This window comes from Cervus canadensis, chromosome 13, assembly GCF_019320065.1.
Source record: "Cervus canadensis isolate Bull #8, Minnesota chromosome 13, ASM1932006v1, whole genome shotgun sequence".
NCBI lineage: Eukaryota > Metazoa > Chordata > Mammalia > Artiodactyla > Cervidae > Cervus > Cervus canadensis.
The window spans coordinates 8,340,995-8,361,833 of record NC_057398.1 but is presented as its reverse complement, the minus strand read 5'-3'; the positions used below and the strand labels follow the sequence as shown (position 1 = coordinate 8,361,833).

Genomic DNA, 20,839 nt, shown 5'->3' with positions numbered 1-20,839 from the left:
AGTTTTCATTTCGGACTCTGTATTGTTCTTGGTAGACGTTCTAGACAGAGGTAGCCCACTTCCTGCAGAAAGGGACAGAGGCAGTCTAATTGGAACTCTAGTCCCAGTTATTTAAAGTTATTCCTTAGAATAAAAAGTGGCTTTGCCTGTTATATAAAAATACAGAGGCACATTGCTGTACTGTGACTCTCTTACAAAGGGGTTAGCAATTTTGACAAATTTGTAAGATTAAAGTTTGTTCTAGCTGACTTTCCTACATTATAGTGCTAGATCTCAGACAGAACTTTAAGCTGAGAAGCTCCTGGAAGTGAATACAGAGTAGGAAACAAAAGGTGGGAAGTAAGAGGTAAGGAGCATAATATGCTGTACTGTCTAGCCAGTCCAGACAAAGACGGTGTGTTTACTGAACACACACAACCTAGGCCTGCGAGTAGCAAAGAGAACCTGGCCAAGGCAGGACACAGCTCCACTCCTCCAGTCAGACAGTGCTGAGGGTCAGCCAAGGGGATGGGGCAGGACAGAAGATGTGTTTTTTTGTAGATGTCATGAGATACCCTCACACTGAGTAGATATAGTGGTTAAAGATTTCTGACTGTTTCAATGATGTTTGGGGTCTTTTAATCTCTTCAAGGGTGCCACTAAAAATGACAGTATTCAAATTGGTGCCAACACACATACACAGTGTGTGCCGAGAACCACAGTAGTAGCACATTTGAAATTAAAAATGGAAGGTATCGCTTTGCCCCTTTTTCTTATCAGGTAGCCTGCCACGGCTTTAACATCTCTCACCTCAAATGAATATCATCTGTTTCCTTTATACCCGAGCCCTGGAACATGAGAGCTCATTAAAATCTGAGAAATTTTATTAACTCTCTCTGATAGCTCCCCCGTCCCACCCATTCTTTTATCTTCCTTTCACAAGCAGGATTATGAGGTTGCTTGACAGATTTAATATCATCATGAAAAATCTCCCCTTGGGCCTGCAGTAGATCACATAACCTTAAGAGCCTTATTCAAATGAATTGATTCAAATGAAGTAGGCAGACACCTCCGAACCAGCTCAGCATCAATACATCTCCAAGTTCTCATCCACACTGCTTGTTATCTCATTTGTAATAGAGCAAAGAACCACTAGACGGAGCTAGGGTTTAAGAAATCACTGCTCTGAGCTGGGTGACGGATGTGCCTGGTAGAATTTTACCTTGTGGAAGAAGTATACCATTACTGGTTTCAAAAGCCCGCGCAAGCCTTCCCTAACTCTGCAAACAACTACCATCCGTTCACTTTGTGTCTCCACAAGGCGAGATAGGGTGATGTCTGTAATGGCCCGATTTATCTGGTCACTCTAATGATGACGTCTGACCGTGGTATAGTACTCTGCAATTGAGGGGGCTCTCCCCTAATCAATTACTCTTGCTCTTCAATCAATTAAGTTTGCTCTTCAAGGCATCTCTGAGAGATTGCTGGGCAATCTATTTGAGAGATGAATAAACTGAGAAGGTATCTATAAAACATTAGGATGCGTCAGGATGGTTAACCTGGACAGCTGAGGTTGCACAGTCAGTATCTTGCCTCTTACATTCCTGTATCAACTGCTGCTTGTCCCAGCATGGAACTGACTAGGAAATGATCAACTCATTCTTTTTGTGGGGCAGTTCCTTAGTCTCTGGTCATACACCCTCTGGGGACATACAGTGAAAAAACAGATAAAGCCCATGTGCAGGTAAAAATCTCCCCAAACAGTCTGAGCTCCTGCCCAGAAATCTTGAGTTGATGTAATTCTTCTTATACCAGGAGGCAGGTATGAGGACCAACACAGCATCCTGAACAGGGTGGCCCGTCCATCAAGTTAAGGCTGCACTTTAAAAAAATTAATTTATTTTTTATTGAGCTTTTAATTTTGTTTTGGAGTGTGCCTAATTAACGATGTTGTGATGGTTCCAGGTGGACAGCTGAGGGCCTCAGCCATACATATACATGTATCCATTCTCCCCCAAATTCCCCTCCCAGTTGGTATGCCACGTAACACCCATCAGAGTTCCCTGTGCTGTACAGTAGGTCCTTGTGGGCTATCCTTTTTTTTTCATTTATTTTTATTAGTTGGAGTCTAATCATTTTACAATACCGCAGTGGGTCTTGTCATACATTGACATGAATCAGCCATGGATTTAAATATACCAGTGTGTGCCTGTCAAGGCTGTGGTTTTTGCGTTTTTGTGTGCTAAGTCACTTAATAGTGTTCGACTCTTTGCGACCCCATGGACTGTAGCCCACCAGGCTCCTCTGTCCATAGGATTCTCCAGGCAAGAATACTGGAGTGGGTTGCCATGCCCTCCTCCAGGGGATCTTCCCTGCCGGGGGATCAAACCCATGTCTCCTGCACTGGCAGGCGGGTTCTTTACTGCTAGCACCACCTGGGAAGTCCTCTGTGGTTTTTAATTGATGTCAAATGCCTGGGGAAGCTGCCCACCCCAACCCCAACCTCCAAGCATTTGCCCTCAGGGACAAGCCCCATCCCACCTGTTTAGATGTTTGTCAGACAGCTTGTTTGTTTCCTAATCTTACACACTGATCATAACAGGCTGTGATTCTGCTAACAAACAAACAAACAGAAAACCTTTCTGTATATATACATGTATTTTGTTGGTCTTTGCTAAAATATTCACTGGATAAGAGTGGAAATCGAGACAGCCCGCAAACTTGTTAAATGTCTGGAGCGTGCGTTTTTGACTCTGGGTTATCTTTAAAAACAACCCAAGACAGCTCTTCTGGAGTCCAACCAGTTAGTCACTCTGCAAGCCTGACCCCTTAGGTACTTCATTAATTAATGGTCAAACACTGGCTTCCGAATGCAGGTGGGGCAACTTTCACAATGAGGCTAAGAGACCCTAGAGGGCCAGCAGGAAGGGGTTTCAAGAGCTTTAGCGGTCCCAAGGGTTCCGGCCTGGAACGGAGCACGGGAGGAGAGGTACAGTGTCACGTTCCTCCAAGACTCCCTGCGACCTCGTTGGGAGTGAACCCGCCAGAGACAGCAGCTCCAACACCCTCCTCGCCACCCAACCCAAGGCGCGCACTGTGCACATTTCCAGGCTGTGCCCAGAGCGCGGCGCTGCCGGTCCAGCCTTGGCCCTCCGCGGCGCTCGGCTTCCCGGCAGCTGCGGGAGCGCCCCGCTCGGCCTCCCGCAGGCCGGCGGGGGACACGCGCCCGGTAGGGGGCGCCGCGGGCCCGGTTGCGGCGGCTCCCCCCTCCGCCCACCCGGAGGCGGCTGCGGCGCGGCGAGCCCCGCGCGAGTACACTGCGAGGCGGGCCGCGGGGAGGGAGGCGCGAAGAGGGCGCGAGGGTGGCAGCCGGAGGGAGCCGCCGCCGCCCCTGCCCGCCCGGGTCCCCGTGGGGCGCATGGGGCGCTTCCAGCCGGGATCGCTCGCGGGCCTCGCGCCCAGCTTGCTGCTGCCGTGAGTCGCCGCGCCGGGACGCCCCCCCAGACCCCGAGCTGCCGGGAGGATGACCATGGCTGGGGGCAGGAAGGGACTGGTGGCCCCTCAAAACACATTTCTGGAGAACATTGTCCGGCGGTCCAATGGTAAGAGGTGCATTCGGATTTGACACCCCGGCTTTTTATCCGTGCCTTTATTGCAGACGCCTCCCGCCGCTCGGCGCCAGCAGATGCAGCAGAACCCCGGGGCTCTGCTGGGAGCCGCGGCGCGGGGCTGACTCCCGGGGCTGGGAAGGGTGGTAGAGCGGGGCGGGGTCTAACGGGTCCCCATCCCAAGAGGAGCGCTCTCCTGGGGTCGCTTTTGGGGACCTTTCGTGCACCTTCTCGGTCTCCTCTCCAGGGAGTGTACCAGCTGATGAGCAAAGTCCCGGGAAAAGTGATGGGAAGCTGGTCGCGGCAGGAACGGCAGCGCCTTCCCCTTCGGTACTGCTCGCCCCTCCGTTAAGGCTCTCCGGGTTCTCTGGCCGCTGTCCACGGCGCCGCCTCCCCCAGGAGAGAGCGCCCCAGGAGAGACCGGCACCTCCGAGTCCCGGCCCCGAGGGATGGGAGGATGCGGCTGCTTCCACCTCCCACCCAGGCACCTGAAAAGTCCGAGGGGTAGGGACGTGGGAACCTAGGGACGTGCTGCAGGCTGCCGGATTCCACCTCCTCACCCACCCACACCCTTCGAAGTTAAGGCTCACGAAGGGCAGAGTTTCCTGAACTCGAGTGCAAAGTGGAGGGGCGCAGGTACAGACCTGTCATCGTTCCTCTCTTCCAAACCACAGCAGTGTTTTATAACTCTTGCTCCCCTGTACATTCTCAAACTCACCCAAACTGTAAATGTATCCATTGCTCGATAAACCAGAGCTCCAGCCCCTCTCTTTCCCAGTGGCATTAAGATGGCATGAGGTGTTGGGAAGTCCTAGGAGCAGGGATAGACTACAATCGTTTCAAACGCCTTTAGTACTCACAGCAGAGCTTCCAGGGTAAAGCGCTTACAGAGCAGTTGGAAGATGCAGTGCAAGCCGTTCATCAAACAGGCTGAAATGACAGAGGACAAGCCTAGAGACGTTCTCTACAGGCTCCTGGTCCCCATCTCCTCCCAGAGTCAGATGCCATTCTGTTGGGAGGAGGTGAAGAGCCAACTCAGGAAATGGGTTTTTAACATGTATAAATATCACTGTTGCCGAGCCTGAAGGAGATTGTGTTAAAACTCTGCACTTCTATTAGGATTTAGTTTGGGATTCAGGGGAAGGGCATGGAAGTGACTTATGCTACTAGAAAATACTCTTTATAATTAAAAACAGATTTAAATTTATCTTCTAGTAAATAACTTATCAACTAGGATAGCAAATCATCATGTATTATTCAGGCACTTTGTAGAAATGTGCCTCTTGAAGAATTTCTGGTCAATCACCTTTCCTTTCAAAGTGAAAGTGAAAGTCGCTCAGTCCTGTCTGACTCTTTGCTACCCGGTGATCTATACAGTCCATGGAATTCTCCAGGCCAGAATACTGGAGTGGGTAGCCTTTCCCTTCTCCAGGGGATCTTCCCAACCCAGGGATCGAACCCAGGTCTCCCACATTGCAAGTGGATTCTTCACCAGCTGAGCAACAAGGGAAGCCCTTTTCCTTTCAAGGGCTTCCTCAAACTCAGGTGGCTTTTGAACAGTCCCAGCCATTACCTGAGGAGAGAAGAGAATGTTAATTACTACGTGAACAGCCACAATAAACTCTTTCGCCGTGAAAGAGCTGCAGGTGATCATGGCTTTTTAAGTAAAATCGCTATTTAAGAGTTAATTTTCTGTGATTGCTGTTGTTATTGGCCTGTTGTGGGTTATCGAGGGATTCTTGCTATTTGAGGATCCCATTGACAGTGACATCAACTTTTTCATAAGTATCAATGACAACTGCATTTTTTTGGTGAAGAGGTAGTGTCCTTTAAATATGAGGGAAGACCGTATCTAATGTATACCTTATCATGTTTTTGAGTAGTAAGAAAGAGTAGTGGAGAGAGTAGTAAGAGAATCTTAAATGTGACAATCACAAGGTTCCTTAGGCTTGTAGCAGGAAATGTAGAATCATGGAGCTAATAACCACAGTAAAATGATAAAAAAAAGATACGAATTCTGGAGCTGACACAATTACAAAAACTCCTGGAACTGAGAAGGCAGAATACCTTCTGATTTGGTTGGTCTTCTTGGAGCTTCCTCCCCTCTGTAAACAGACATGGAATGTTAAAAGAATAAGTAGCAGGCAACATTGTTAGCACTGGTGCTTTAATTTCAGCTCCAATTTCAACAACTTGACTTCAATTAACTAACCAACCAAAACAACATCAACAACAAAACCAAACATCTTGTGAGGAGAGACGGATGAACATTTAAAATGATCTACTGTTTCAAGGTTGTGAGATTTCAGTTTTTAGTGACCCCTGTCTTCATATTTCCTGAGACCAAATAGGAAAAACAATCTGTACTCTTGGAAATATCACAATATCTACAAGCATCATGTTATTTTACTGTGATGGAAAAAATCTATTTAAAAATATTGTCTCCTTCTAGAATCCACTAGCCCTTTTTTGGGGGGGGGGCATGAAAGTGTTTAAATAGCGTTTACCTTAAAATAGCAATACTTTTTGATCATTTTCTTAAGTATTTTCTCCCAGTGGTCCTATGCAGTATTATTGTTCCTCTTTTACAGATCAAAACACTGAGTCCCAGGAATGTTAAGTGACTTATTGGAAGTGGCAGGCAGACAGTGCCTGAGGCAGCTCTTCAGAAGGAATCATTCATCTTTCTTATAGCATCGTTGTTTCTCCAGCCATTGTGACTTAGCTTGTAGAACTGTTTTCATCATCCTTTAAAAAATCTCTCATTATGTGCTAATGGATAATAGAACTGGCTTTGTTCTGGGGTATTTGAATATCTGGTATCTGGAAAATCATAGAACTGAGACAGGCCTTAGATGCTTTGTCGTCTACCTCTCCTTCCCTAACACAGTATAAATGAAGAAATGAAAGCAAGTGAATTTTCTCAAAGATTTAAGGGCAGAACTGATGAACCCCTAAGCCCTTTGACCCCAGTGTCATGCTTCTTATGGGATACCTTGAAGTGACCTTCCTTGTATTACCATTATTTTCTCTAGAGAAGCACAATTTCCCAGTGGAGATTAAATGAAATGTTACAACAACAAGAACGGCACCCATTTTGGCTAACAGCCTTGCTGCCACATCCAAGCAGAATCATAGGGCAAGGCACAAGCTAATTCTGTTTCAAGGAAGGGCAGTATTTTCACCTTTGTCAGCGGTTTAGTTGTGGTAACAGCACTTGTCTGTCTGCCTTTTGTAGAGTATTAAGTCACTTTCCATGGAATATCACCTTTGATCCTCATAAGCCAGCAAAGGAGGTGCAGTGTCTCCATTTTAGAACTCCAGGGATTACGAATCTTCAGGTTAAGTCATTTACTTACATTTAGTTAGTAAGAGGCAGCTCAGGGACTAGACAACAGTTGTTGTTGCTACTGGTTTTTTCATTCAACAAAGATTTATTGAGCATATTTATTGAATGCTGGGGATATAGTAGAAAGCAGGACATCCTCTTTACCTTTAGTAAGTTACATTCTAGTGAGTCTGGGTCCAAGGACCCCACTCCAATTTCAGTGTTTCCTGGCTGCAACTCTTATTTAGATCTGACATTTTATTTCTAAAAAAGTTTAAAAGATTCCTGGTCTTGGTGGGACTTAAATCTAGTTTAATTTTCTTTTATATATCCTGAGGCTATTTGAAAGAAATTACCTGTTTTTTTTTTTTTTTGCTTAGCTGTAAGTAGTCAGAAGGCATAATTAGCACCCCGGATTGGATTTGATTTTGATTATCATCATTTCAGATTCTTATACTGACTTCATGGCCACATAGGCAAAGCCAGCCTGTTTCTCTTGATATTCATGCTTGAAAAGTGTTGTTCCAGAATATTTTTTGATGGTTGCTTAAATCTGTAGCACTTACTGTCAGAATGCTCACTGAAGCAAATAGATCTGTCTTAGGAAGGCTGTCAGACCTCAGTGCCAGGAAACTACAAAAATATTACCCTAAATGGTCCCATTCTAGGCAGAACATATGTTTTAGTGTTCGTAAACCTCTATCAAACAATTGTAGGTGCCAGTTAAGAACCCATGCGTGTTAGCAGGAGTGAAACGCGACACATTTGGGTACAGATTTACGTACATGTATAATTTACAGATTGCTAAATCAGCTGTGTTTTTGTTCAGCGTTAAGTTGGTTCAGGTTGTTGTAAGTACTTAGCAAACAGGATGAGCGCCGTGGGGAATGCTGTGTGTCCTCAGAAAGTGTTGAGCCCTGGGAATGTTTATGAAACAGAAAACTGGTTAAAGTCCATTATTGCTCTGAATGTGGAGTAGGTGGTAATCTGAATTATTACCAGTTCAACAGAATTGTTGTTTTTTTTTCCTTGTAATATGTTCGAAGATAATCCTCAACCTCGGCTCAGTTCGCTTTCTCTGAAAGACTCACAGGTTTAATCTATCGGCTGACAGTAGCTGGGGGATTGAGAGGACAGAGGCTCTGATTTAATGTGAGGCAACAAGTTTTGCAAACTCCCTGACTTTTATGAAATCCATATATTTTAATAATCTATCATAAAAGAGTAGATGCCTTTGAGGAACATTGTGATAAATGGACTCTTTGGCTTCGTTCTTTCCAACAGTAACTCTTCACTGATGACTGGACTCCATTTGGCAGTGGTTTCTTCAGCATTGCCTCGAAGCTCCCTGTGTCTTCTCTGCCTCTTTATTTTTGGTTAGATAGTTAATGGCTTGTAAAGAAACATTTAAAATATACTTTAGTTATTTATTCAAAGAAGCCCTTTCATAAAGTGAGTGTCTGTGTTATACACTCAGGATCTCTGGACTATGGTTGGTGATGTTTTTCCTCTAAGTGGCCACACCTATAACTGGTGAGAATTTGAAGTCTGAAGGGACACATGTTGCTATTCCTTTTCCAGTGTTTGAATCTTCTCCAGAGCATTCCTTCCAGTGGTTCTGCAACCTATGCTTGGAGAGCTTCAAGATGGGACATTTACTTTCTTACTAGAATGTTCTGTCTTAAGCAACTGTAACTGTGAACTGGTTTCTTCCCCTCCCTTCCCTCCTTCCTCTCCTCCTTCTTTCTTGTTGTTGTCATTGTCCGGTCTCACCAAAATCTGCCCTCTTATAGATACCATTCATTCCAAGTCTGCCCTGCAGAACTAAGCAGACCTATCCCACTCCTTTTTCCACCTGAAAACTGTTTTGGGAGTAGTTTACTAACAGTTTTCTTGTCTTAATTCCTCTCCCTTAAAAAAAAATTATTTATTTACTTTTGGTTGCACCAGGTCTTTGGTGTTGCACGTGGGCTTTTTCTGGTTGCAGCGAGCGGGGGCTACTCCCTAGCTGCAGTGTGTGGGCTTCTCATTACAGCGGCTTCTCTTGCTGTGGAGCGCGGGCTGTAGGCACGCGGGCTCAGTAGTTGTGGCTCACGGGCTTTAGTTGCTCTGTGGCATGTGGAATCTTCCTGGGCAAGGGACCGAACCTGTGTCCCCTGCACTGGCAGGCAAATTCTCATTCACTGTACCACCAGGGAAGTTCCCTTCTTCCTTGTTTTTTTAAAACCTTTTTTTTTTTTGGCTTTAAAATAATAAAAATGCACATGAAATCACTTTGTGTAGATTAATACATTTGTATAATGTTCTGTCACCACCTCAGTGAGATCTTGCCAGCACTCCAGGACTCCTGGGGCCTTCCTGTTCCATCTTCATTACTTCCCAAAGGGAGATATCTCCTGAGTTCATGGTGACCATAATTTCTTCATATTCTGCCCCATAATTTCACTTGTTTTGTATTCCTGAACACTGCAGTTCACTTTGTCTGTTTTTGAGCTTTGTATGCATGGGACATACAGCATGGATCCTTCATCAGCTGATGATTCCTCCGTGCTGTTGTTGCATGTGTTTTCATTGCTCATTTTTCACTGCTGTATAGTACTTTGTGCAATGACCACACCATGCATTGTATTTATCCACTCTACTGTTGATGGATACGTGTTGTTCTGCAAACTGGCCCCCTTACAGGGAGGGCAAGGAGAGATGGAAGAAAGAGGTAGCCCACTCTAGACTGGTAGGCGGCAGGTTTAATAAGTGAGGGAACTTACTGGATTTGTCTTGGGCACTGCAATATGAGTAGATCTCCACAGCCACCTGCCAAAACTTAAAGGTTAAAAAGAGGCCTTTACTGGATTCAGTCACATATTCACTTTAGATCAGGGGTCCTGAACCTCTGGGATCTAATGCCTGATGATCTGAGGTGGAGCTGATATAATAATAATTGAAATAAAGTGCACAGTAAATATAATATGCTTAAATCACCCTGAAACCATCCCCCTCCATTTGTAGAAAAATTGTCTTCTACGAAATTGGTCCCTGGTGCTGAAAAGGCTGGGGATTGCTGGTCTAGATGGTCTCAACAACACCCTCCTCTCTCCTTGGGACGGCTCCTTCTGTGGGAGCAGTGGGCAGTGTACATCCCAAGGACAGGGGAGGGGTGAGGAGCCTCTGATTGTTTGGGTCCAGCTCAATGGTCAGCTAGCGGTCATGTCCTCTCACTGACCTCCTCCAACCATGCGAGTTGTTTGCAGATTTTTGCTGTCAATGCTGCTACAAATGTTCTTCATGTCTTTTGGACGTATATTGAGTGTGTACATAGGATGCCAGTGTTTAAGGGTGGCAGATGCTGCCAGTTTTCCGAAGGGCTTGTATCATTTTTCACTCCCTCCAGCAGCGTATGAGAGTTTTCAGCACTCCACGGCACACCCTTGTAGACACATGCTATTTTCTCCTTTAATAATGGCACTGCCCCAACAATCTAGTATCCAATAAAGCAGGGTCACTCAGGGTCATATTAATAGTGAGCACGTGATCAAAATGAAATGAAAACAAAATTTGCCCTTGTCCTTTGGGAGGCTTCACTATCTTCTTCTTTTTCAGTTGTTCAGTCATGTCTGACTCTTTGTGACCCCATGGACTGCAGCACACCAGGCCTCCCTGTCCCTCACCATCTCCCGAAGCTTGCTTAAACTCATGTCCATCGAGTCAGTGATGCCATTCAACCATCTCATCCTCTGTTGTCCCCTTCACCTCCTGCCTTCAACCTTTCCCAGCATCAGGGTCTTTTCCAATGAGTTAGTTCTTTGCATCGGGTGGCCAAAGTATTGGAGTTTCAGCTTCAGCATCAGTCCTTCCAATGAATATTCAAGGTTGATTTCCTTGCTGTCCAAGGGACTCTCAAGAGTCTTCTCTAACACCATAGTTCAAAAACATCAATACTTCAGCACTCAGCCTTCTTTTTATTGTCCAGCTCTCAGTATCTACTCTGTGTTATAACATTCCTATAGTGTGAACTCCCGCACCATGATGGTAAATGATATGAAAGACTCACACAGTTAGTGTTGTGTGCAAAGGACACAGGCAAGTGTGTGTGTGAGAGACTCATTTTCTTAAATGGAAAAACTCTGGGGACATATGTAAGAATTCATGCTGGAAGTGAGACGGGACTAGGAGGTGAATGACATGTTTATTTTAGTGAAAGAAATAAAGTGACTGAAGTGGGGGCAGTGATACCATGAAGGAATCAAAAATCAAAGACAAACTGCAAAGCCAAGACTCGCCTCCAGCTCTGTTTCACAGGCCTGGTGGACCTCCTTTGTGCGTGATGCAGTGCTCGAGGCCGGGACTCCCAAAATGAGTGTGATGTTTGTGACGCTGGGGCTCATTGCAGAGGGATGAAGACCAACATGCGTTGCAAACCTCAGCAAAGATTTAAGAGATGCTATGTCGACTCAGTACTTACCACACATTTTTTCCGTTATAAACATCTCACCCAAACTTATTCTTAGATTTTATAGCTCTTTCTTTTTTGGTGAGATTGGATATGGGATGACCAGGTCCCTTACGTCAATTTAAAGGGGACGATTGCAGCATGTATGAAGCTTTGTTTTGATGTGGCGGAAGTTTTCTTAGCAAGCTCTCCCTCCTCTGGGATGTCCCATTGCCCTGTCTTCTTTGGCACGTGGTCTCGGGTTCTCCCCCATTGCTGTGCAATTCCAGCCCATCTTAGATCTTGGGATCTGTCTGATGCCCTGGCTGTGCAAGGACAGTCTTGCTGAACAGATTGCCGTGTGGCCAACTTTGGCGTCTCCCTCAGTTCTCATGGTCTCTATTCTAACAGTCATGTGTGGCTGCTGAGGAGAAAAACTACTTACAGCTCTTCTGATTGGGTATTAAAGAATTATGCCACTAGTCTGAATCTGTTTGCTTACTCATCCTAAGATTGTTCATTCTATCAATTAAAATGGCAGCTCTTTCTATTAATCTTAAGTTGCATAGAACTGATATTCTGAAATTGAGTCAATCTTGTAATTATTAATGTTAATTATTAAATGAGAGTGCCTCAAGGCTCCCATTTCTTATAGCTTTTCAAAGGGTCTTCGGTGACCTCCATTCAGTTCGGTTCCTCAGTCGTGTCTGACTCTTTGTGACCCCGTGGACTGCAGCACGCCAGGCTTCCCTGTCCACCACCAACTCCCAGAGTTTACTCAGACTCATGCCCATTGAGTTGGTGATGCCATCCAACCATCTCATCCTCTGTTGTCCCCTTCTCCTCCCGCCTTCAATCTTTCCCAGCATCAGGATCTTTTCCAAGGAGTCAGTTCACATCAGGTGGCCAAAGTATTGGAGCTTCAGTTTCAGCATTAGTTCTCCCAATGAATATTCAGGACTGATTTCCTTTAGGATTGACTGGTTTAATCTCCTTGCAGTCCAAGGGACTCTCAAGAGTCTTCTCCAACACCATAGTTCAGGCATCTTTATAAAGAAGAGGAATGGCCTCTAGTTACTTCCTTCTTTCCTTACAGCAGTGATGTAGGCGCCCGCCACTAGCGTTCTCAGAGTGCTGGAGTCAGCATCTGAAAGATGATACTATTTGGGCAAATTGTACCAATATTTATCTACTGCTTAACTTCAGTTTCTATTAAGAGTGAATTTGGAAAGCCTGTTTTAGACTAGAGCTTTATAACTGGCGAAGAAAATATATTTACTTCATCTACATGGATTTTTAAGTTTTGATTTTCTTTACTTTTGTTTCCTGTCAGCATTATTGGGACTGAATTGATTAGCATTCTAGGCTGCAATCTTTAAGGCTGTGCTTTGAGTGCCTACAAGGGCCAGTGTACTGCTTTATCTTCTGTTGTGCTCAGTTGTGTTTGACTCTTTGCGACCCCAAGGACTGTAACCACCAGGCTCCTCTGTCCATGGGATTTTCCAGGCAAGAATACTGGAGAGGGTTGCCATTTCCTACTCCAGGGGATCTTCCCAACCCAGGGATCACACTTGCATATGTCACATCTCGTGCATTGGCAAGCGGATTCTTTATCAGTGGGCTAGTCATTTTTCTTCTGTAACCTGCTCTGCATCCTGGGATGGTGACCTACATAGATTATGTCCGTAGGCTCCCTTGCTTCCTGACTCCTGGCTGGCTTCTTACCACCGTGAGGTGGCGAAGCAGGTAGGGGAGATTGTAATATTTATTCCCCTAGTTTCCTCCCTGCAAGGTCATCATCGTAGCCTATCTGTTTTGCTTTGATTAAAGCTTACATCTGCAGCTCACTCTCTTTGGGTTTGGGTAAACCTTGCAATTTGCAAAGGTTACTAACCCCGGGGGCCCTGCACTGTCCCTGAATTTTTCCCCCATTGTGTGCTGGGGCAGGTGCAGCTGGATGGTATCAGTACTCTCTCTCAAGATGTGGTTATGCTCACCTTTTCCCTATTCCTGGTTCAGGGCACTTGGTAGCTTAAACTCTGCCATGTGGGAATATTTACCCCTCAGAAATTGTCAAATGATATAAATCAGAGCTTTTTCTCCTCAAGAGAGTTGGTTTACCACCTGACCCATGCTTTTCTAAATAGTTCCTTGATTAAACCCTCATCTAATAACCTGCTTAAATGTGTCATTATTTACCTGCCAGGATTCTGACCATAGAACCTGTTGCTCTTTCCCTGGACAAGTACCTTCTCAGTAGCCTGCTGTCCAGACCAGTATCAGTCATGGGCATGAACTTGGTGAGAAGGTATGAATTCAGGTTCTCCTGTTCAACAGAATGAAAAATACCTGTATTCTGCCTGGTGAAAGTAGCACGCACCTGTCCTTGCTTTTCAGCTCAACAAGTTGGTCACCTACAGGCTTGATGAGATGTTTTCATGTTCTTTTTCCATCTTTTTTCACTTTTCAAATTCTCAGAATTCAAAAAACATTAGAAGCCAGCAAATACTTGTTATAAGCATCAATTATAATCACTGGTTATAACCATGACTTGGGCAAATTAAAAAACCTGTCTCATAGGTGTGCCTGGCAGTGTGCCAAAGGCTTCACATGTATCTTCTCCTCTGATCTCACTGAGACTTTTCTTTTTTTTGTATGGATGTACCTTTATTGAATTAATCATCTAATATTTAAATAATCTTCTACCTCTCCTTTCCCCCCACACACAGTAATTCCTGCAGTAAATATCCTTGATTATCTTTCTATTGTACTTTTTTTTTTAAATTTTTTTATTAGTTGGAGGCTAATTACTTCACAACATTTCAGTGGGTTTTGTCATACATTGATATGAATCAGCCATAGATTTACACTTATTCCCCATCCCGATCCCCCCTCCCACCTCCCTCTCCACCCGATTCCTCTGGGTCTTCCCAGTGTACCAGGCCCGAGCACTTGTCTCATGCATCCCACCTGGGCTAGTGATCTGTTTCACCATAGATAGTATACATGCTGTTCTTTTGAAACATCCCACCCTCACCTTCTCCCACAGAGTTCAAAAGTCTGTTCTGTATTTCTGTGTCTCTTTTTCTGTTTTGCATATAGGGTTATCGTTATCATCTTTCTAAATTCCATATATATGTGTTAGTATGCTGTAATGTTCTTTATCTTTCTGGCTTACTTCACTCTGTATAATGGGCTCCAGTTTCATCCATCTCATTAGGACTGGTTCAAATGAATTCTTTTTGACGGCTGAGTAATATTCCATGGTGTATATGTACCACAGCTTCCTTATCCATTCATCTGCTGATGGGCATCTAGGGTGCTTCCATGTCCTGGCTATTATAAACAGTGCTGCGATGAACACTGGGGTGCACGTGTCTCTTTCAGATCTGGTTTCCTCACTGAGACTTTTCTGTGAGCACTCTCACTATTCTGTTTTATTACTGCAGAAACTGAGGTTTAAAAAAGAGATTAAGTAAAATTGCCTTCATTAATTTCTAGTGGTAGAACCTCTAGGAACTTGATAGGAATGCAAATTCTTGGGGCGAAACTTATTTCTGATGGCTCAGTGGTGAAGAATCTGCCTGTCAATGCAAGAGACGTGGGTTTGATTCCTGGGTTGGGAAGATCCCCTGGAGAAGGAAATGGCAACCCACTCCGGTGTTCTTGTCTGGAGAATCCCATGGAAGAGGAGCCTAGTGGGCTACAGTCCATGCAGTCACAAAGGAGTTGGACACCACTTAGCGATTAAAGAACAACCTTATATCTAGTGAATCAAAAACTCAGGGGATGGGGCCTGTTATCCATGTTTTACCGAGTTCTCCGGGCACTTCCGATGGATGTTGCAGTTGGCAGACTACTGCCTCTGAGCCACATGTGTCTTTACTTGAGAGGTAGAGGCGTGGCTGCCAGGGTGTATGGATGGAGGGAATATGTTGGAGAGTGAGTGGACTTTTTCTCTATTGACTTTCTCTATTGGTTTCCCAGTTTTTGCTCAAATTCCATTCCTGCCTTAGACAGTAGCTAACAGTTCAGTGTCCCGCGTCTCATTAGCCCCTTCCTTGTCCAAATCCCTTTGGAATTTTAAAATCATGACTTCCTCTGCTGCATTTCATCCTCCACTTATCCTTCATCTTCCAGAAACTTAGCTCTTGCCTACTGGTGACCCTTCCCTTTGATGCTGTGGGAATATCCCTTTGAATTTTCCAGCCATCATTCAAGGATGAGGAAGTAAATACATGTTTTTGATCTGCCACTTTGAAATGATAGCTGATGGCTTTTAAAGATGGAGGAGGTTCTAAATTCTAGTCATTCCTCTGTCGGCTAAAATTCCCCTTGATACTTTTCCCACCTGGCTAGGTCATCCAGGGGTTGTGCTCCTGCCTGACTTCATTCACTGTGCCGCTTTTCTCTGTTACTCTTGTCGAATGATGAAACTAAAGCAAGTTAGTAATGACGTTGATGTCCTTTATCTAAGGGAAAACAATCCATGGACTGTGGGAGTGCAGGGCTCACCAGTCAGTGGTGGAAGAATATTTTTTCCAAGGGATTTGGGGCAGGAGCAAGTTCTTTTTTTTTTAATAATTTTATTTATTGGCTGTACTGGGTCATCACCTGGAGAACGGAATGGCAACCCACTCCGGTCTTCTTGCCTGAAAAATCCCATGGATAGAGGAGGCTGGTGGGCTACAGTCCATGGAATCGCAGTCAGTCAGACATGGCTGAGCGACTGACACGCTGGGTCTTCATGGCTGTGCAGGCTCTAGCTGCGGTGAGCGGGGCTGCTCTCGGCTTGTGGCGTGCAGGCTGCTCATTGTGGTGGCTTCTCTCGTTGCTGAGCCCTCCGGGGCACACGTGGGCTCAGCAGTTGCGATTTTTGTGCTCTAGAGCACAGGCTCAATAGTTGTGATGAATGGGTTTAGCTGCTTTGCATGTGGGATCTTCCCAGACCAGGGCTGGAGCCCGTGTCTCCTGCACTGGCAGCTGGATTCTTTACCACTGGGCCACCAGGGAAGCCCAGGAGTGAATTCTATAGTGCGTTAGGAGAGGCATCTCAGGCTGGCAGGTTGGAGATTTCCTTTTAAGGCTGGCTGGTCCTATTTTCTAGGGTCAGGTGAGCCAGCTCTAGCTGAGTTGGAGAACTGTGACCGGTGTCACAGTGAGCTGTTTCCATCGCTGCAGGCTGACTTAGGTTGAGATCTGCGACGTGGGCCTCTGGGGTGGCCCCTGTTCCCTGGGTCCTGGTACAGGAAGTAGCCGTCATTCTCTCTCCCAGCTTCTCAATGCCTGCCTCTCACTTGTCTCCAGCAGTGCCTGCTCTTGGAATGTTCTGGTTTTCTTCTCTGTATCTCCCTCTGGCCCTTGGTCTGTCTCTCTTGTACCATCTCCAGGGGTCTTGAGTTCTCTCCTCACTCTCTCTCTAGATGTGGCTGTGGGTCTCTTGCTCGGGGCTGCCTGCTCTTCAGCTCCGGCTCCTTCTGTGTTGGCTCCCCTTGCCCCCCGCCACCATGCTCCATGCCCGTCCGTTCCCACCCTCTCTTCTCTTCTTTCCCCGTCTCTCTGTCTTCCTGCCCGTCTCTCTGAATTGCTGCCTGCCACTGATCGCCTCTGTTGCCCAGCTCTGCTGCTGCCACCTGTCTGGATCAGCCTCTGTCCTCTCTCTCCATCTCTCCTGGTGCTGTCCGTCTTTGTCTGTAGTCTCTGCCTCTGTTTATCCATCTCTACCCAGTCTGTCTGTGTGTGCAGTTCTCCCTCGCATTGCCTCAGTCACTGCCTTCCATGTACCTGTCCGAGCTTCCCATTTTCTCCCAGGTCATCGGCCTTCCTCCGCCTACTCACCAGCATACATGTGGTCAGCTCTGCCGACCCCTCAGCTTCAGTGTCTTGGTTTTTGCTCTGGAGGGAGAATCTCTTGGTCCAGCCCTGCCTGTGGGTTGGTCAGCCGGTGGTTCTCTGTGCGTCTAGTCTGCTGTGTCTGCGTCTTGGATGGGGGAGCAGGATGGAGAGTTATGTGATACACAGATAAAGCTAAGCAGGGAAGTTGAGCAGAGCTTGCCAGTGAACAGAATGTCCCCTGCCCTCCCATTATGCCTGGGACAAAGTGGATACTCAGATATTTGTTGTATTAAAGTAAGCGGCTCTGAGATTTCTTCCATCCACTCTGAGGCTGTACTATGTCCACACTGAGCCATTTGCCATGAAAGTAGTAAAATAACACATGAGACAAATGTAAAACTAACTAAAAAAGTCTTTTTCTAAATTAAAAAAAAAAATCTTTTTCTAGTGCCATTCAATATTTTTATATTGCTTACTTTGAGCCACTTTTTATTTTTTTTAGTTCTGGAAATAAAATTTTTGTGTTACTCAATGATGGTCTAGTTGTTTTGTTTAAAGTGCATATGTTATGTTCAGATGTGCATTAAGAAATTATTATGACTATAAAAATGAGAATAAAGCACCTGACTGATTAATTTATTGCACCACTTTTTACACAGTTGATCACACAGATAAATATTTCTTAGCAGTAATTCAACGTATCATTGACCTCTTATTTATTAAGTAAAAAATATCATTGAGTAATGAAAAAGTCTGTGTTTCTGAAACTATTTCATGTATATCCTCTTTCACTTCCATCCTGCTTGTGAAAGGGATTCATGTATTTTTATTGTTTAAAACCCTTTAATTTGATGCTGAGTGAACGTGGAGGTCAGGCTTTGGAAACCATGTGCTTAGGGGTAACCATCTAGTCAACGAAGTGTCTGAGTTTGCTTTTGAAATTGATATCTCTTTCCCCATTGTAATTTACTGACTTAATCAAAATGTATTACTGTAGGATATTAAAACCAGAGACAAACAACTATTGAATCTCTTAGGAGTTCAGTCTGTATAGTGCAAAGATTGGGCCCTTGACAATTTAGAAGAGTCATTTTCATGGAATTTTATTGCTGAGAAACTGCAATACAGCCACAAAATGACTTTTGCTGATATTAAGACTTTAGATGTATCATACTGACTTTGCTTCTTCTCATCCCTTCCTCTCCTTTCTCCTAAATATTACCTAATCTTTTGATCTGTCTTTTTTGTTTTAAAATTTTATCAATTTATTTAGCAATCATATCCCATGCGTGTGTGACTCAGGCCCTTTGCACTGAAATATTAGTGTTTCTTAATAGGAGGCAGGGCCTTTCTAACTCACAATCCCATGCTGTTTTCACTGGATGAGTTTTATATGAAAGGGTGAAAGCATTCATGAGAAAGTCCTTTGGTATTATTGGGGTCCATCATCGTCCTCTGCCTCTCATACTTTGTTTAGAAGGAGTGAGACTTTAAGTGAAAGATGAGGTGATCTAAGCCATTAACTTGTTGTTATTCAGTTGCTAAATTGTGTCCAACTCCTTGTAGCTAACTATCGTGGGTCAAAGTCCCCCCAATAACGTCACTTCAGGTGCAATGGAAAGACCCATCCCTGTCTGCCTACCCTACCCACCTCAGGGTAACAGTTTCCAAAAGTTAGGGATTCTGAGCATCAGGTTAAGAATTACTCTATCTCTAGTGTCCTGTCTTAAATTCAAACATACTGAGATAGACAATGCTTTAAATAATTAACAGGGAGCTCTGAATTTGTTTATAAGACAACTGTTTTCCACAATAGGAGAAATAAATTGATTTAAGTAACAGAAAGCTCAGAAAAGAGAGGAAAGTACAGAAAGAGGGGATGAAGTATCCCGAACTTAATCTGCTTCACAATGTTGCTTAAGCCAGGCCTTAACTACATTGTAAACGTTGTTGACATATAATATACAAGCAGCAAAATCCTCTACTAGCTGTAGGTAGAAGATGACTAGTGCCCAAAGAGAGGATAAAGATCAGCTGTCATTTCTAAGTGAGTCCAGAACTTTTTTGGGCTACTGATATTTCAGAGACAATCTAGGGGAAATTGAAATTCATGTGAGTTAATAATAAAGGTGGTGAAGACAATGAAATGGGCAACATCAGGTTAAGTGCATTCATTCGTTCATCAAACACTCATTCTGTACTACCTCCTATGTGTTAAGGAACTGTCCTAGATGTTGGGGATTCAGTGGTGAAAGGAAAAATAGGCTCTTGCCCTCATGAAGCTTGCATTCTACTGGGGAGGCAGATAATGAGCAAACATGTCAATGGTGTCAAGTGCTTGGAGAAAAGGAAACAGGTGTTGTCAGGTGAAGTTGGTTTTTTTTTTTAATTAATTGATTGATTGGCTATCTGTAGGAAAGGAACTACAATTGGCAAATATCCTGCATGCATGCTCAGTTGTGTCCAACTCTTTGCAGCCCCATGGACTGTAGCCCACCAGTCTCCGCTGTCCATGGGATTCTCCAGGCAAGTATATTACGAGTGGGTTGCCATTTCCTACTCCAGGAGATCTTCCCGACCCAGGGATCCAACTCAGGTGTCCTATGCATTGGCAAGCAGATTCTTTATCACTAGGCCACTTGGGAAGCTCCCAGATAGCCCGAGTCCTGTGTTTGATTAGGTATTTTTTGTTTTTATAAAAATTAATTTCTGGTATAGATTTTATTTAGATTCAGGCAAATAAAATCTTTGTTTCCCAGTCCTTGCCTAGTGCTTCATGCCTCTTGTCCTCATCATGTATCTCAATCAGTCTTCTGTTGTTCTAAAAGGAAGAAAAACGTATTAATATTTTTACTCAAACCTGCTTTCTCTAAGAGTGCTGATACCCTTAGTAAATCTACAATGTTGAGAGTATCCTGAAGATGTACTCTCTTCTAAGAAAAATATTCTGAGTTATTAGAAGCATATGGTGAAATATTTACTGTAGCTCTCTAAATAATCAGCGTTGGCAGGGAACAATAAATTTGTGTGAGCGGCTCGCTGAATGCAGCTTTTATCTGTGTAATTGCCCAAACTGAGTCACTTTTCTAAGTCATTGCTTTAGTTGGTTTCTCCTTTGTTATTTGTGGTAATTATGATGAGAAGCAATTTTCTAATAATTTCCTTTTCGAGTGTCTCTGTGTTATGCTTTATGGGCAAATGGTAGGTTTGGGAGGATTCTGCCACACCTGACATCTACAGTGTGTCTTGGCTCATCCCCCGTCCGCCAAAGGAGCCTCACATGCTTGGGGGAGGAGAGCTTTCCAATGTTGAGAGAATGTTTAATTCCACCAACTGGAGGAAAACTGTGTGTGGGCTGAGAAAGGTTGAATTTAGGAAGCCTTACATTTAATTGCATGCAGTCTTCCAGCTAAAGACCCTCAGGGAGTAAAAAGGCATCTGAGGGAGGCTGTAGAATCGGGTTGATTTGCATCAAAGACCTGGAGACACTGGGAAATTTCAGATGAGAGTCAATGAATAAATCATGGCAAGGGCAGCCGGGCTGAACCTCCACATTTTACTGAATAATGTGGGAGGGACTCAGTTCAGAAAATAGGAATTTGGAGGCAGGCTTAGGGTTTCAGATGGGCCACTGGCTGATGGGGAATTACACTTTCTACCTGA

General features: G+C 44.6%; 1 protein-coding gene across 2 annotated transcripts in view; it reads left to right on the top strand.

Annotated features, from left to right (window-relative positions):
• The first annotated feature begins 3,302 nt into the window (after nucleotides 1–3,302).
• Nucleotides 3,303–20,839, top strand: part of KCNH1 (potassium voltage-gated channel subfamily H member 1) — a 406,132-nt gene continuing 388,595 nt past the window's right edge. For both annotated transcript variants that reach the window (XM_043486214.1, XM_043486213.1), the window contains exon 1: nucleotides 3,303–3,581. In XM_043486214.1, the coding sequence (XP_043342149.1) occupies nucleotides 3,503–3,581 (79 nt within the window). In that variant the 5' untranslated portion in view covers nucleotides 3,303–3,502. The remainder of the gene's footprint in view (nucleotides 3,582–20,839) is intronic.